At 39.6% G+C, this 15,099-nt stretch overlaps 1 protein-coding gene across 1 annotated transcript in view; it reads left to right on the top strand.

Moving 5' to 3' along the window:
• The window catches only part of epha4l (eph receptor A4, like), a 47,372-nt gene that overhangs the window by 14,203 nt on the left and 18,070 nt on the right, over positions 1-15,099 (top strand). Inside the window, exons 4-6 of the mRNA XM_058413268.1 lie at positions 6,246-6,401; positions 8,918-9,253; positions 14,329-14,453. Of these exons, the coding sequence (XP_058269251.1) occupies positions 6,246-6,401; positions 8,918-9,253; positions 14,329-14,453 (617 nt within the window). The remainder of the gene's footprint in view (positions 1-6,245; positions 6,402-8,917; positions 9,254-14,328; positions 14,454-15,099) is intronic.

The raw sequence follows: 15,099 nt of genomic DNA, 5'->3' as shown, positions 1-15,099 counted from the left end.
TGTGTGTGTGTGTGTGGAGTTGCTATATGCTGCCATCTTCTAAATTTGACTCCATCAACCCACAGATCACATTACACACACATAAATGCAAGCGAACACACAGACATGCCCTGAATGCTCTCTGTTTAACGCTCGTTCTCTGTAACACACAAGTATGTCACTGATATTTTTATTGCACACAACACACACACACTATGGGAATGGTGAAAATATATATATCATTGAATAGATGAGCCACTGTAATAGTCACTAAGTCAAAATGATTACAGAGGAAAACTATTTAAAAAAGGACCAAGAGTTTAATGTTAATAAAAGTTCTAATGACACTTATATCATAGTCTCAGAAATAAATATTGTGATATTATTTATTATTATCCTGGCAAAGTCCCACCTTAACACACACACAGTAGTGTATTTAGTAACATACAGTAGAAATATACAGTAATATGTGGCATTGATGACTGGTGTGTGTGTGTGTGTGTGTGTTCTCAATCCAGTGAGGATGTGTGTTATTGTACGTCTGTCCCGATATCCTTTCTTTATTAAGGTTTCTATTACCATTTTGTTTGCTACATTTTGTGACTATATTTCTATGTCTATATTATAATGCCATGTTTTTCTCATGTGATGAAGAGGATTATGGGATTGACTTCTCCGAGGACGTACAATGCTCCTGCAATTTTTCCATGTCTGGAATACGGAGCTGTAGATGACAGCTGTGCTTATGCTGAATGAGATATAGACTTTATCTCAGAGACACACAAACATGTTGCATATTCAGCTTCCTCACAAATACGCATACCAATACGCAGAGAAAATCATTTATACGATAAGAATATTGCAATATATATTGCGTAACTGATTATTGAACCTTGCCTTGTATTGTGTTGTATGACATACAAGATGATATATGAAATAATTATAGATTTTATGGTAAAGGTTTAAAGGACAAACGTGTTTACATGGTACTGCATATACTGCACGCACACGCACGCACACGCACGCACTCGCGCACACACATCAATCACACACACATCAATCAGCCATGCAGACAGACAAACTTTTCGCACAGAGATGGCAATCAAACCCCTATATGTATGTGTGTGTGTTACAGAGACAGAGAGAGAGTTAGAGGGAGAGAGAGAGAGCAGGAGAGAGAGAGAGAGAGAGAGAGAGAGAGAAAGACAGTGTGGCTGTTTTTTGTCATCAACAATGGGTTGGATTAAGTATTTTTTTTTACCATCTTTTATCAACATCCACCAAAACCACCCTTAGTTCCCACAGTCTCTCTCTCTCTCTCTCTCTCTCTCTCTCTCTTTCTCTCTCTCACACACACACACACACAAACTCACAATAGAAGGTGTTCCAGACATAGGCAGTCTGTCGTCCACGCATTTCCCGTAGATTACCTAAACAAACAGTCTAAATATAACCATTTCACACTATGACAGCCTCCTTCAATGATCTAATATTTTACTCTTCTGGCAGGTAGAACACACACACACGCACATATTGACATGCTTGTTTACATATTGTATATTGTATTATATTTTGTACTAAGTAACATTATTTGAACAGACCATGAGCTTCAGCATTAATTATGTTCTGCATTAAATGTTAACCTAATAATAAACACATGCCTTAATTCATGTTAATTTGATACAAGACTGAAAATAAATCCAAAATGACCACCACTACCAGTGAACCACTAGGAATAAATAATAATAAGGTTCATATTGTTAATTATAGGGTTAGACTCAACAATAGAATTAACAGTGCATTAACACATTTGTGCAGATGGTTAATAAGCTGTTAACGTTAATAAGGAAGTATATATGTTAAAGTTTTTGGTTTGTTGTTGTACTAGTACAGTGAATTATTGTAGTAAAGACACCCTGATGCAAGTGATACCACAATGACTTGGAGAAATCAATCTTAGGTTTATTTTGTTCATATGCAAATATTTAAGTTCACATTTTATCTTGTTTTATAGCCATCGTTTGGTCTGTCATGTTTTCCAAACCTTTATGCAATCATTTGTCCAAACTAAAGAAGCCCGGAACTTCTCTCTAAAAAAAATACTAACTAAGTAGTCTTCACATCATATATTACATTATATAAAATTGAATTTTGAAGTGTCCATGATACAGAATGAGTGATGCTTAATGGATATTTATTGCCTTGTCTTCCGAGGTCATAAAACTGATTGGTGGAAGTGTTACTCCACAAGTCAGCGTTAACATATAAATTAACAAAATATGGTATTCCATTTTATCAGCTATAGTCTTTTGTCCTTGAGAGCTAAAGAGTATATCTGCGTATGTCTGTATACATGTGTGTGTGTGTGTGTGTGTGTACAAAATCAAAAGCCTATTAAGAGTTTAGTGCATTTTGTCACATGCTTCCTGTTACAAAAGAACAGTAGCCTGGATTTTTCTCTTTTAACAGTGAAAGCATATCCTGCCAGATACACACCCAACCTGGCACAAACAAAAGCTGCCACACATACACACACACACACACACACACACACACACACACACACACACCAAAATGTCCTGACTATCCAAATAGGGAACTTAAATATGTACTCACCAAAAGACCGCCAAATTGTCCCCACAAAATGGCCACCAAGGCAGGGTGCATGAAAATGTACTAAGGAAAATGGTCACCATCAAAATGTCAAAAAATCAATCTTAAAATTGGGACCTTCAACCAATCTCCATAAAAACTAATAAAATGAGAGCAACCATCAAAATGTCTCCAAAAAGTCTACTTTAAACAGGGACCATAAAAATGTTCTCAGAAGTCAGTCTCAAGAAGGACAAAATGTCTCCTTAAAGTAACAATGAAAACGTCCAACAAAGTGTCTCTAGAGACAGACAATCACAGAAAACGTTAGCATGTTGTTATAAAAAGACCAGTCAAATGGAGCCTAGCATAATCTATGCAGAATCTTTTCAAATCTACAGGCACAATTCTTTCCAGCAAAGGAAGCAAACTACATACACACACACACCTCTCTAGTGGTTCAATCACTTCATTCTTCTTGTATCTGGCAACACATATGGAAACGTTTATCTGATATGATGCCCCTTCCAGGGTGTAGTAGATTCTGCCAGGGATAAGCTCATTGTATCTTTATGGCCGGGAAATGGGTCTACGTGTTGAAAAGAACATGCAGTGTGTTTAATTTCAGGAAGTCTCATAACAATGTTTCAATTGGTTATGTAAAGAGCTACTTGATAAAACAATGCCAGAACGACACCAACGATACCAGTGCATACAGTATCGGTTAATGAATAAAGCCATCACACTTATTTGAACTCTCCTGAGGAAGAAGGCTGGTGTTTTTTGGTGGTATGTGCTGATAAGAGTCAGCCTCGAGTGAAAAGAATAAAGCCACAAGAATGAGTATTTCAGAGAATTCCTAATAAATAGTAGTATAAAATGTTTGTAATTAGAATTTGAAGAACTGCCAAAACAGGGATCTTTAAAATGGCCCGACAAAGACATCATGAAAATGGGGACCATCAATATGTTGGTACAAAGAGACCATCTGAACAGGGACCATCACCATGTCTCTAGAAAGAGTCCATAAAACCTGAAACTTGTCCAGAAAAAAAAAAACATAAAAATGGAGACTCTCAAATATCCCTAAAAAAGACCATAAAAACGGGGAGACAATTAAACCGTTCATACGAAGAGCCCATGAAACATGTAGACTATCAAAATGTCCCTACAAAGAAATAAAAAAAAACTGGGGCCCCCAAAATGTCCCTGCTAAGAGACAGTGACACTGAGTTCAATTTTAGAGTCTGAGATCTCACTCATGCTGCTTACTTATCACTTAGCATCATTGTGTATATGTGTGCTTTGTATATAACAGACCATTAGGTCTCATCTCGCTAGTTTGACGCTTAACTAGCTTTCATGATTTAGTTAGTGGTGCAGCCTGTAGATGGAGGTCAAGGTTAACACGGGGTCTGAGAGACTCATCAATCAGGGCGATGGGACTCGCTGGCCGCATGTTCCTCATCCATCACACTCATGCACTCACTTCCCTTGAGCCTGCGCTAATCGTTAATCAGATGCTAAAGCCTGGTAGAACAGCTGTCACGCACAGGAAGCTGCTCGATGTCTCATTTAAACTGGCTGTGTGAAGTAGGCTTTTTTTTTTGCACCAGGATAAGTTCGAAGCCTTTTCACTCGAACACCATAGAAGCAGCATTTTCGTCTGAAATGTGTTTATCGCCTAGACTTTTTGTCTAAATAACAAAATCATGGGAAAGGATAGGCATTGCATCTTTTGGAAATGGTTCAAAATGAAGAAACCTGGATGGCGAATGTCTTCATATTGCCTTTAGGATATGTTTTCCCTTTTGTGTTATATACAGCAACAGAAGAGGTGTGTAAACAGGACATTTTGATATGAATCAAAATGTGGAGACATTCAGAACAGCCCTACAAATAGACCATTTAAGCAAAATTCTGCTTTCTTGGTGAAATGCACTGTATCCTGAGTTGTGTGTGTTGAATTTCACAGTATACTGCATATCCAATTATCAACACATGTCTTGTGTGAATTGCTGGAAATCGAGAATCATGTGGGTTTTTTCCCTAAAAATAAAGGGAGAGAGAAAGAGATTATAGGTTATTTAAGGGTAAAATGCTAGTGATCTTCCTTGCCCTGAGGAGAGGAAACTGATATGCGTGTTTTTGTCTAAAGACAGCAAAGCAGTGTCTTGCTCGCATTAACGCACTCTAGGATCTATACGGCACACAAGCGTCTGAATGTCTGTGTTTCAATAAAGAGAAACCGCTCGGTGACAGAAGTAAGAAAGAAAGAAAGGAGGATAAAAGAACAAGATGTCTCACAATGGTATCACTTGCATGTTGACTGCCATTGTATTTTGATAAATCTCACCTGAATGAATGTGTTTCTGCTTTCGGCCTGCTTGTACCATGCTTGCTTTGGGTGTTTGTTGGTGTTTCTGCTAAAGCTGCTTCAATCTACTATGTTACTATGTTTGTTATACACTTTTGTGAATCAGTGCTGCGTAGAGAGTAAATCTGGACCACGCTTCTTTTACTGACACTCGAAACGAGGCCACACCTCCTTCAGCGGGACCGAATTTTTGTTATCTTTGGAGCACAGAAATTTATCTCCGAATCGCAGAAATGCGGCCTACGTTGGTGTACTTCTCACGAATGAAACACGAACGAGGAAGTGGGGATATTTGTGTGTCCACGATAACAGTGCAAGCCTTTTTGAAGCAGAGATGGAGAAAGAGAGCAGAGGAAAGGGAGGTATAAAGGAGCGAGGCTTTAGCATTGGAGATTAAAGGCGTGAAAGACTGGATGAGTGGATGGAGTGCACTGGGTTCCAGCATGAGAGCATCTCCAGTTAAAGACACACTGCAGGAGGACAGAAAGCAGACAGGATGCCTTTGTCTGCAAGAGGGCCACTATAGTGAACATTTGATAAGCTTTTGAAAGTGCTCTGTGTGTGTGTGTGTGTGTGTGTGTGTGTTTGAGAGAGAGAGAGAGAGAGAGAGATGGCAGGAATTTGAGAGGAGGGAGACATGAAGCAGAGCAATGTTAAATAGACAAAAAGAAGAGGATCTGGCATTTGTTACATTCCTCAAACATCAAATGTACACACACACACACAAAATCGAGTGACCTACACTGACACTACAGAGATTATGCAGGTTAAATGTTTAATTCTCCTCTGAATATTTACACAGTTAAGTAATAAATCCTACACATGTGGTCAATGGGAGAGTTTATATGTTTGTGTGTGTAATTTAAGACCATGTTATACCCTCCTCTAGGATTCCTTAGACATCACCTGCACCCATACCCCCCACTTCATCCTCATCCCTCCAGCTTATCTCCTACATCTGATTGGCCTTTTGTCTTTCGTACAGCAGCGTCGGTAGAACACGGGGGCTGGGGACAGTCGAAGTTGGTCCAGCTATTGTTTTAAAAAGATTTGACAGTGTATAGAAGTGTATGTTTCACTCAAGTGAAAAATCGATCCTCGGCATGTTGTGATGATTATTTTGAAGTCGAATATCACACATGCTGGGATGGAAGAAAATGTCAAAGCAAATCAGGACAGGGTTTCTCCAAAAACACTGAAAGAGAAATGTGCAAGTGGTGTGAAGATGTCTATTTTTTAAAATATTTTTTCGTTTTGTAATGTTAACCCTCTCTCTCTCTCTCTCTCTCTCTCTCAGTGTGTAAAGTGGGATATTACCGGTCTTTGGCTACAGATGGATCCTGCACTAAGTGTCCTCCACACAGTTACTCAATGAGGGAGGGAGCCACTGCATGTGAGTGTGACAAAGGCTACTACAGGGCAGAGACTGACTCGCCGGCCATGGCCTGCACACGTAAGTGATCCACACACACACACTCACACGCACACACACACACACACTCACACACACACACTGTACATAGTGCTGTTGAATAGAGACAAGTGGATGCCTGATTTCAAAGGCTCTTAATGACTCCATATTTCATTCTGGTTCATTGTTTTAGCTGAGTGCGTCAGTTAGTGAGTTTCTTTGTCTTTGAGAGAGTGTTTGAGTCAGTGAGTGTCTGAGTCTGTGAGCGACTGAATGAGTCAGTGAGTCAGCATACTGAGTTTTTCATTGAGTCTATGAACGAGTGATTGAGTCAGTGAGTCAGCATGTAAGTTTCTGAGGGAGACTGTGAGCCAGAGATTGAGTCAGTGAGTCAGCAAGTGAGTTTCTGAGGGAGTCTGTGAGCCAGAGATTGAGTCAGTGAGTCAGCATGCGAGTTTCTGAGGGAGACTGTGAGCCAGAGATTGAGTCAGTGAGTCAGCAAGTGAGTTTCTGAGGGAGTCTGTGAGCCAGAGATTGAGTCAGTGAGTCAGCATGCGAGTTTCTGAGCAAGTGTGTGAGGGAGTGAATGAGTCATTAAGTCAGCTTGTGAGTTTATGTGTGAGTGAGTGAGTGAATGAGTCAGTGAGTCAGCTTGGGAGTTTCTGAATGAGTCTGTGAGCAACTGATTGAGTCAGTGAGTCAGCATGTGAGTTTCTGAAGGTGTCTGTAAGTGAGAGATTGAGTCAGTGAGTCAGAATGTGAGTTTATGTGTGAGTGAATGAGTCAGTGAGTCAGCATGTGAGTTTATGTGTGAGTGAATGAGTCAGTGAGTCAGCTTGTGAGTTTATGTGTGAGTCTGTGAGCAATAGACTGAGTCAGTGAGTCAGCATATGAGTTTCTGAAGGTGCCTGTAAGTGAGAGATTGAGTCAGTGAGTCAGCATCCTGAGTTTTTGATTGAGTCTGTAAACAAGTGATTGAGTCAGTGAGTCAACATGTGAGTTTTTGAGGGAGTCAGCAAGTCAGCTTGTGAGTTATGTGTGTATGACTGAGTGAATGAGTCAGTTTCTGAGTGAGTCTGTGAGTAACAGATTGAGTCAGTGAGTCAGCATCCTGAGTTTTTGATTGAGTCTGCGAATGAGCGATTGGATCAGTGAATCAACATGTGAGTTTCTGAGCAAGTGGGTGAGTGAGTGAATGAGTCAGATTCTGAGCGAGTCTGTGAGTAACAGATTGAGTCAGTGAGTCAGCATCCTGAGTTTTTGATTGAGTCTGTGAACGAGGGATTGAATCAGTGAGGCAGCATATAAGTTTCTGAGCAAGTGTGTGAGGATTTGGAAGCTGCTGGACTACTGATCAGAAGGTTGTTCAGTTCGAATCCCAGGTCCCCCAATCTGCCTCTGCTGGGCCCCTGAGCAAGGCCCTTAACCCTCAATCACTCAGTTGTATAAAATGAGATAAATTGTAAGTCTCTCTGGATAAGGCTGTCTGCCGAATGCCGGAAATGTAAATGAGTAAATGAGTCAGCATGTGAGTTTCTGAGTCTGAGAACAGCTGATTGAGTCAGTGAGTCATCACATGATTATATTCAGAGCTCCGATTACAGAATATGGATAAAGAGTTTCTTCCATGTATTTCAGTGCTGTTGATTCAATTTTGCCTTGTTATTTATGTATATCTGTTTGTAAAAACGTGCCGCTTGTACACATAATTTATGCTTTATACTTGACTTAGTAAAAACCCGCTTCTGCAAATTTAATACCTGCCCTTTGGTTGTGTTCATTTGAACCTGCAACTATTGTTCCTCAAGGGATTTTCAGCTTTACAATTCACACCGAATGTGCTGAATTAATCCACTTGCATGAGCACTGTCCTGTACATTCTACCTTTATGTAGAAATGCCACAGAGTGCATGTGTATTAAGGAAAATACTCAACAAATCCATAAATCACAAATACCCAGGTCTCTGTAGACCCTGTTAGTAAGTCATTGTACATGTTGCATGTGTTTTTTTTACACACATTATATTTTAGTAAGTCTAGGCGCCAGTGTATGGTCTACGGTATAATTTATACCCTTTGGGAACTTCAACTGGTGCAAATGGCTGCAGCTCAGTGGGAGGGTGTTAATTCAGTATGTGGAATTCAGCCCAAGACAGGTGTGTGTGTGTGTGTGTGTGTTTCAATAAGAGCATGGAATTTCTCCTTATTAAATTGCTCTGTTGTAAACTCAGTAGGTATCAACCTCAGTGTCGCATAAAAATGTAGCCTGGTGCACCAACGGAATGTGTGTGTGTGTGTCTGCATGTCTGTGTGTGCTGTATTTATTTAAAGCTTTATAAAACAGACGACTTGGATCATATAGTCACGTAAAACCTCTTCTACACGTAGACCTCGGCTCATATAGAAATAAGGACGTAGTGTGTGTGTGTGTGTGCTTAGTTTATATATAACTGCTTATCTGTTTGAAGGATTTCAGGGGTCGGTCTCTCTCTCTCTCTCTCTCTCTCTCTCTCTCTCTCTCTCTCTCTCACACCCTAACCCTGGTCTCTGTCTCTCAGGTCCCCCGTCAGCTCCTCAGCATCTGATCTCCAGTGTGAACGAGACATCGGTGTTGCTGGAATGGAGTCCTCCGCTGTCCACCGGCGGCCGTCGTGACCTCACTTACAGCGTGGTGTGTGAGCGGTGCACGTGGACGTCGGCACGGTGTGTGCCATGCGGTGACGGTGTGCGCTACTCACCCCAGAGACTCAGCCTGAACGGCACTCGGGTGTCTGTGCACCAGCTGCAGGCTCACACCAACTACACCTTCCACATCTGGGCCGTGAACGGAGTGTCCAAACACAACCCGAAACCCGAGCAAGCCGCCTCCATCTCTCTAACCACCAACCAGGCTGGTGAGACACAGTGTGTGTGCGTGTGTGTGTGCGTGTGTGTGTGTGTGCAATGTTTAACAGTCCCAGAACCACAAACATCTTTTATTTCAAAAGTTATTGAAAACAAATGCAGGGCTATATTTCATCTTCTGTTACTATTTTGTCCTGGTCAGGGTGCGCTGTGGTTTGAATTAAGCTGTTCATATTTCTGGAAACAGAATCAATAAGTTAGAAAATATTCCATGTAGGTAAAAAAAAAAAAAGAAAGAAGTGGAACCGTTTCATACCTCAATTTCCAGCAAAGGATTGGCTGTGACATGACGTGTCAGGATTTGCTCCCCGACAATTAAAATCAGACAAACATGTGTCCAGTCTATATACACAAAAACAACAAAAGAATCTTAACTCCCACTGATTCACATAAGTTAAAATTCCTGTCTTAAACAGAATGCACTGGTGGACTCTTCGTATAATCTAAGAATAATAATAAACAGATTATTGAAATATGTATCACCATAAATTGAAGGCTTTCTGTACAAAGAGAGATTTATGGAAGGAGTCTCTAGTGTCAGCATTTTGTAAAGCCACTAACATTTTCTGCCAGGGGAAAATCTCCAAGACAGAAGACTGGGCGTCTTTGGTTTCTCTCTAATATAACATATTTTTTAAATAAATTTTTAACTTCAAGAGACAGAAAAAGCAAACAGGCGTGAAAACATCTGAACTTGTTTTTCTGGGGTTTTACAACAGATATGAGAATTTTAAACAGATAAAGAAAATAAAAAATAGTTATCTTTTGCAGAATTACTGTGGCATAAGAGAAACAAAACACTTCTAAATAAAAGAATAAATTAATTGTCATGATTTTAGCCAGAACATAAATCCTCACTATTTTTTATTCCTTACTTAACACATTTTACTGGCTTAAATTAGTAAAAAAAAAAAACCTTTCAGAAATATGATTTAATGTATTAGGATTCAGTAAATCACAGTACAAGTTTTGGACCCATCTGTGTGAGTGCTTGTGTTTTTCTTTTTCTTACACTTATATTTGAAGAAGATCAGTTTCACCTGTAGAGAGCGTTTGAATGATGTCTTTGCTCCATTAACACACACACACACATGCTTGCAAGCTCAGTATCTCAAATGTTGTGCCAAATACCCTTCATTTTTGATTTACTACAGCCTTTTGTGTGTGTGTGTGTGTGTGTGTTTTAAATGCAGTACATTGTGTGTTTGAGTGTGTGTCAGTCTGCGCACTTGATGCCGTGTTGGGTTTCTAGCCGAAGCAGAGTGCGAGACGGAAATCCGGAACTCTCTGTGACAATCAACGCTCATAAATCACCCTCAGGCCTAACAGTGATGGTTTATGGTATAAGGTGTTAGGTTTTAAGTTGTGGCTTTTCCATATCAGCTTCACTAAGCCTTAGCTCAAGCAGCTAAACGTCCATAAAGAACCTTTCAAGACATGCATTTGTGAGCATGAGAGAGTGTGTGTGTGTGTGTGCCTCACTCTCCTGCATGAAGGAGAAAGAGAATATTAAAAGACTGGCATGCTCCATGGATGAGGTTCAAAGAATGAACAAAAGACACAAGTCGTGTAGTGTGGGAGTCGGCAAGTAGGTGGGCCGCACTGCTGCTTATTCATGAAGGAGATTTGAATATTCATGACTCCTGTTCTGCATATGCTTTGTACACTTTCCTGCCTGCCATCTCTAGAGATTGGAAAGAAAATATGTGGCAGCTGTGTGAGACATCCAGCCTACACGCACTCAATTTTATTTACACAGCTTGATTATTCTCAACAGGTGGGATTGTGCGCCCGTGTGTGTTTGCATATGCATGTTTCTGGATTTGTTTTCCTCCATAGTTTTTACAATGGAAAGACCTGTACATTTAAAGATTTCCATCAGCGTAAATTTGCAACGACCATTTGTTTGTGTATTTACAGTAGACATGCTGTCTCAGTAGTTATGGTAGTCTGACAAATTAACGCTACCCATGTTACTAGCGTATGCCGTGCCCCAAAAGACGCACTTGAGGTCTTATGGTTCTTGTTTGCCCATGCTCATGAGGTTCATGAGGTTGTAGCATGTCTTGCTTCTCAATGCTACAGCCTTGTGGACCTCATGGGCATGGGCAAACAAAAACCTGCAATTTTTTTTGCGTTTATCAGCGTCGACCAATCACATTGGATGTGTTAATAGGAGAGAGAAGCAATGTGAGAGAGAGAAACAACAGTGTCTTTTGTTATTAATATAACATGAAATTGAACAGCATTAGGGGTATAACTTCTGCTAAACAAATCTAGACAAATAATTGATGTAACAAAATACACTTAATGTTTTCATTTATATAATTACCGATCATCATCTGTCACTGCCATGGCTTGATTCCTGGGGCAGGGAACCAACCCAGCTACTGAGGGGTGAGCTCTCAATGCTGGTCACAACCCAGATAAAACGGGAGGGTTGCATCGGGGGAGGGCATCCGGTGTAAAACCTGTGCCAAAATCAAAAAGTGCAGATCGAATGATCTACTGTAGCGACCACAAACAAGGAGAAGGACAACAACAACAACAAACTGATTATTATCTGTAGATATGGAAGGTTCTACCATGAAATAAATAATTAACCATGGATGGGATGAGTCCATGCACAAATTCGCAGTTATTCATACTGAGGGGCAAGTTTAGAGTAGACACTTTATCTACAAGCCTGTTTTTTTGGGAGGTCAGAGGAACATGAGGGAAACCCATGAGAAGCATGTAAACCTCAGGCCCTGGAGTTGAGAGATTCCTACAGTGCCACCACATCACCCTAAATAAAATAAAGTGTGTCCATTATTTTTTAGAAAAAATTGTTAAATAATAATTTTAATGAATAGTTACTTTCCTAAATGACTGACCTGCCTAATTCAGCATGTATATAACTATTTATTCCATGCTGAGGCCTTGGTACATTCCGTGAAACAATTAAATCTGTTGACATAATCTATCAAAACCAGCAGGCCAACCCTAACTTCCAGACTAACATCCAGACTGAGTCTGCTGGAACACAGTTATGGCTAATCGATAACAAGCTTCTGGAGGCGGGTGAGTGTCAGTAATACTGGCTCAAGCAGTTTACGGCATTAAAGCCTGATTTGATTTTAGCCTGATGTGTGCTTTCATCTGAACAGGAAACCGGCCTTCGGTCACTTTCTGAAACCGGAGCATCCAAAAATGTTTGCTCACCTCTGCACTTATTGGTCGTTAGAGACGTGATGAATGGTGGGGCACAGAAAACCTCTCCCCAACTCCAGCGACAAGCTCTCAGTATAATGCTATCAGACTGGCTAATATTTAATATGACATGGATACATGTGAGCTTGGTTTTTTACCAAGGAGGAGAATTACTTCAGACAAAACTGTGGAGTAATTTATTACAGTTTTCCGAACTATATATTAAACTAAACCCCACCAACCTCAACACCACCAATACTTTTACAGTAGTAACTTATAAAAAATACCAGAATATATCATTATGGCTTATAGAACTAATTAAATTAATATGTAGTTTTTGTGGATTTGTCAAAGTTTGGAGCTTACTGTGCAGAAAATACTGCATACGTGTGTTCTCTCTAGGTTACTCAACCAAACCCAGAATCACTCATCTTTACTTTCACATTAGGTCACTATACACACACACACACACAAACACAGACACACACACACACAAACTCAATTACAGAGACATATCTGTGAGAGCTGGCTGAATGATGGATGTGGATTACAGGACTGTGTGTGTTGGGGGTTGAGGAGGGCGTTGACCCCTGGGTTTCGAGCCAGTAGGGGTTCATCTGAGTCCCAGTGGGGAGACGCCAAAGTCGTGTTTAGTCTGTCGGCCTCGACAGAGGAAGATGGATGTGCTTAGCTGAAAAATAGCCGCCACACTGCTGTCACTACTGGGAGCCAGGGGCCGAGTGTTCAATACACACAACACTTAAGACTGAAAAGAAGGAGCTGTTTTAACCACACACAGTCTCAAACACACAGACCCTGAGGCCCAGAAAAAACATGAATAGCTGGAAGAGAAATACAGTTTGCGGTTGAAACACTTGAGTCCATGTGAATGACTGGATGGAAGCTGTGCTACCTGAAGCACTTGTTTGAATTGTTGTAATTGAAAATGGCAAAAATGACAAAAGAAAATGAATAACTAACAGAAATGAAAAACTTAATAGGATCCAGAGGTCTGCATTACACTAACCAAGAAGCTTGTAACACAATCCCAGCTAATATCGCTCTATAAACACTTGTATAAACTATATTTTTACTACCTCTAGATTTATTTCCTATACACTATGATATTGTGTTATTCCAATCTTACACCTCTGATTATTCATACACGTATTTACAGGAAGAAATGTACATAATACATTTTAAAGAAGAAATTAATTAGATTTCGGTACGTGTAACAGTAGAATTCCATTTATTATTTTAGTTAGTTTATTATTATTTAATTTATTTATTTAGCTTTTTCTACCCGGAAATATCAGACTTCATTATAAATCTCTATTTTACATTTTAGGAATATTATTTAATTTATTACTTGAGTTATTTTATTTATTTATTTATTTTTACCCCAAAAATATCAGACTTCCTTATTAATCTCAACATTACATTTTAAAAATATAATTTTATTCCATATTTTAGTTATTTATTATTATTTAATTATTTATTATTTATTTATTATTACTTGATTTATTCATTCAGCTTTTTTCTTTACCCAGAAATATTAGATTTCATTAGCATATACTTGACAGACAGAGGAAGTGTTTTGTCATGCACATTTACAACTCGCTTGTATTTGATGTGTGTTGTCCCTCCATCCTCTGTGTTGTGTTGCAGTCTAAAGCTGAGACTCTTCTCCCTCCGTCTCCCTCAGTCCCCTGTTTGACTTTCTCACCCAGAACAAAACAGGGTTTAGCACAACAACAAAAGTGGGTTTAGCATTTGAATTCAGAGTTAAGCAGACGGAGATGTAAAAGCTTGTCTTTTCTGACTGTTTTTCGACAGAAAGCTGTAACATGTGTCTTTCTATCTCTCCACGCAGCTCCATCAACAGTGATGTCTGTGCAGAATAAGGATGTCACCCGTGACACTCTTGTACTCTTCTGGCAGGAGCCTGATAAACCCAATGGAGTCATACTGGAGTATGAGGTCAAATACTACGAAAAGGTTAGTGGACCAATGGGAGATTGCTTCACAGTACCCAAAATGTAGAACCTTTAGCTCAGCTGCTTTCAATTCCTAATCGCGCTCTTAAAATACATCCAATGACAATAGCAATTAAGCTGTCTAGCTAAAGTTTCCTCAGGTGCTAAATAGTTACTGTCTAATTTAGGTCATGTACCTTGTACAAACAAAGGACGTACACAGAGAGTACTTCTGTATGAGTTTGACAGTTGTTGTGTATTTGCCTTTAGATTTTATTTACATTCATGGACAATGAAGATTTAGCTAAAGTTACCACAAATGGCTCCTGCTAGCTATCTAAAATCTAGCATAAGTACTATCAGGTTAGGTGTAAAAAATAAGCTACTAAGGGAGGTTAAGGTTGCTGAATTACCAGGCTTCCTAACATTACCTGTGGAAGTTCTTGCTGACTTGACAATGTAGCTAACCTTGTAGCCTTACTGTCTATCTCAGTCCTAGTGTAAGTCCTGTCATTCATTTTATTGAATTTAGCTTTATATAAATTAGATAAAAGTTGATGAATTAACAGAGTACCTAACATTACCTGAGGAGGTTCTTGCTAACTAGACAACGTATCTAAGCAGAGCTACTTTAGTTTGATGCCTTGCTAGCTATCTCAGTTTTAGTC

The sequence above is a fragment of the Hemibagrus wyckioides genome, linkage group LG17 (assembly GCF_019097595.1).
Source record: "Hemibagrus wyckioides isolate EC202008001 linkage group LG17, SWU_Hwy_1.0, whole genome shotgun sequence".
Lineage (NCBI taxonomy): Eukaryota > Metazoa > Chordata > Actinopteri > Siluriformes > Bagridae > Hemibagrus > Hemibagrus wyckioides.
This window is presented reverse-complemented; position numbering and strand designations above follow the sequence as displayed.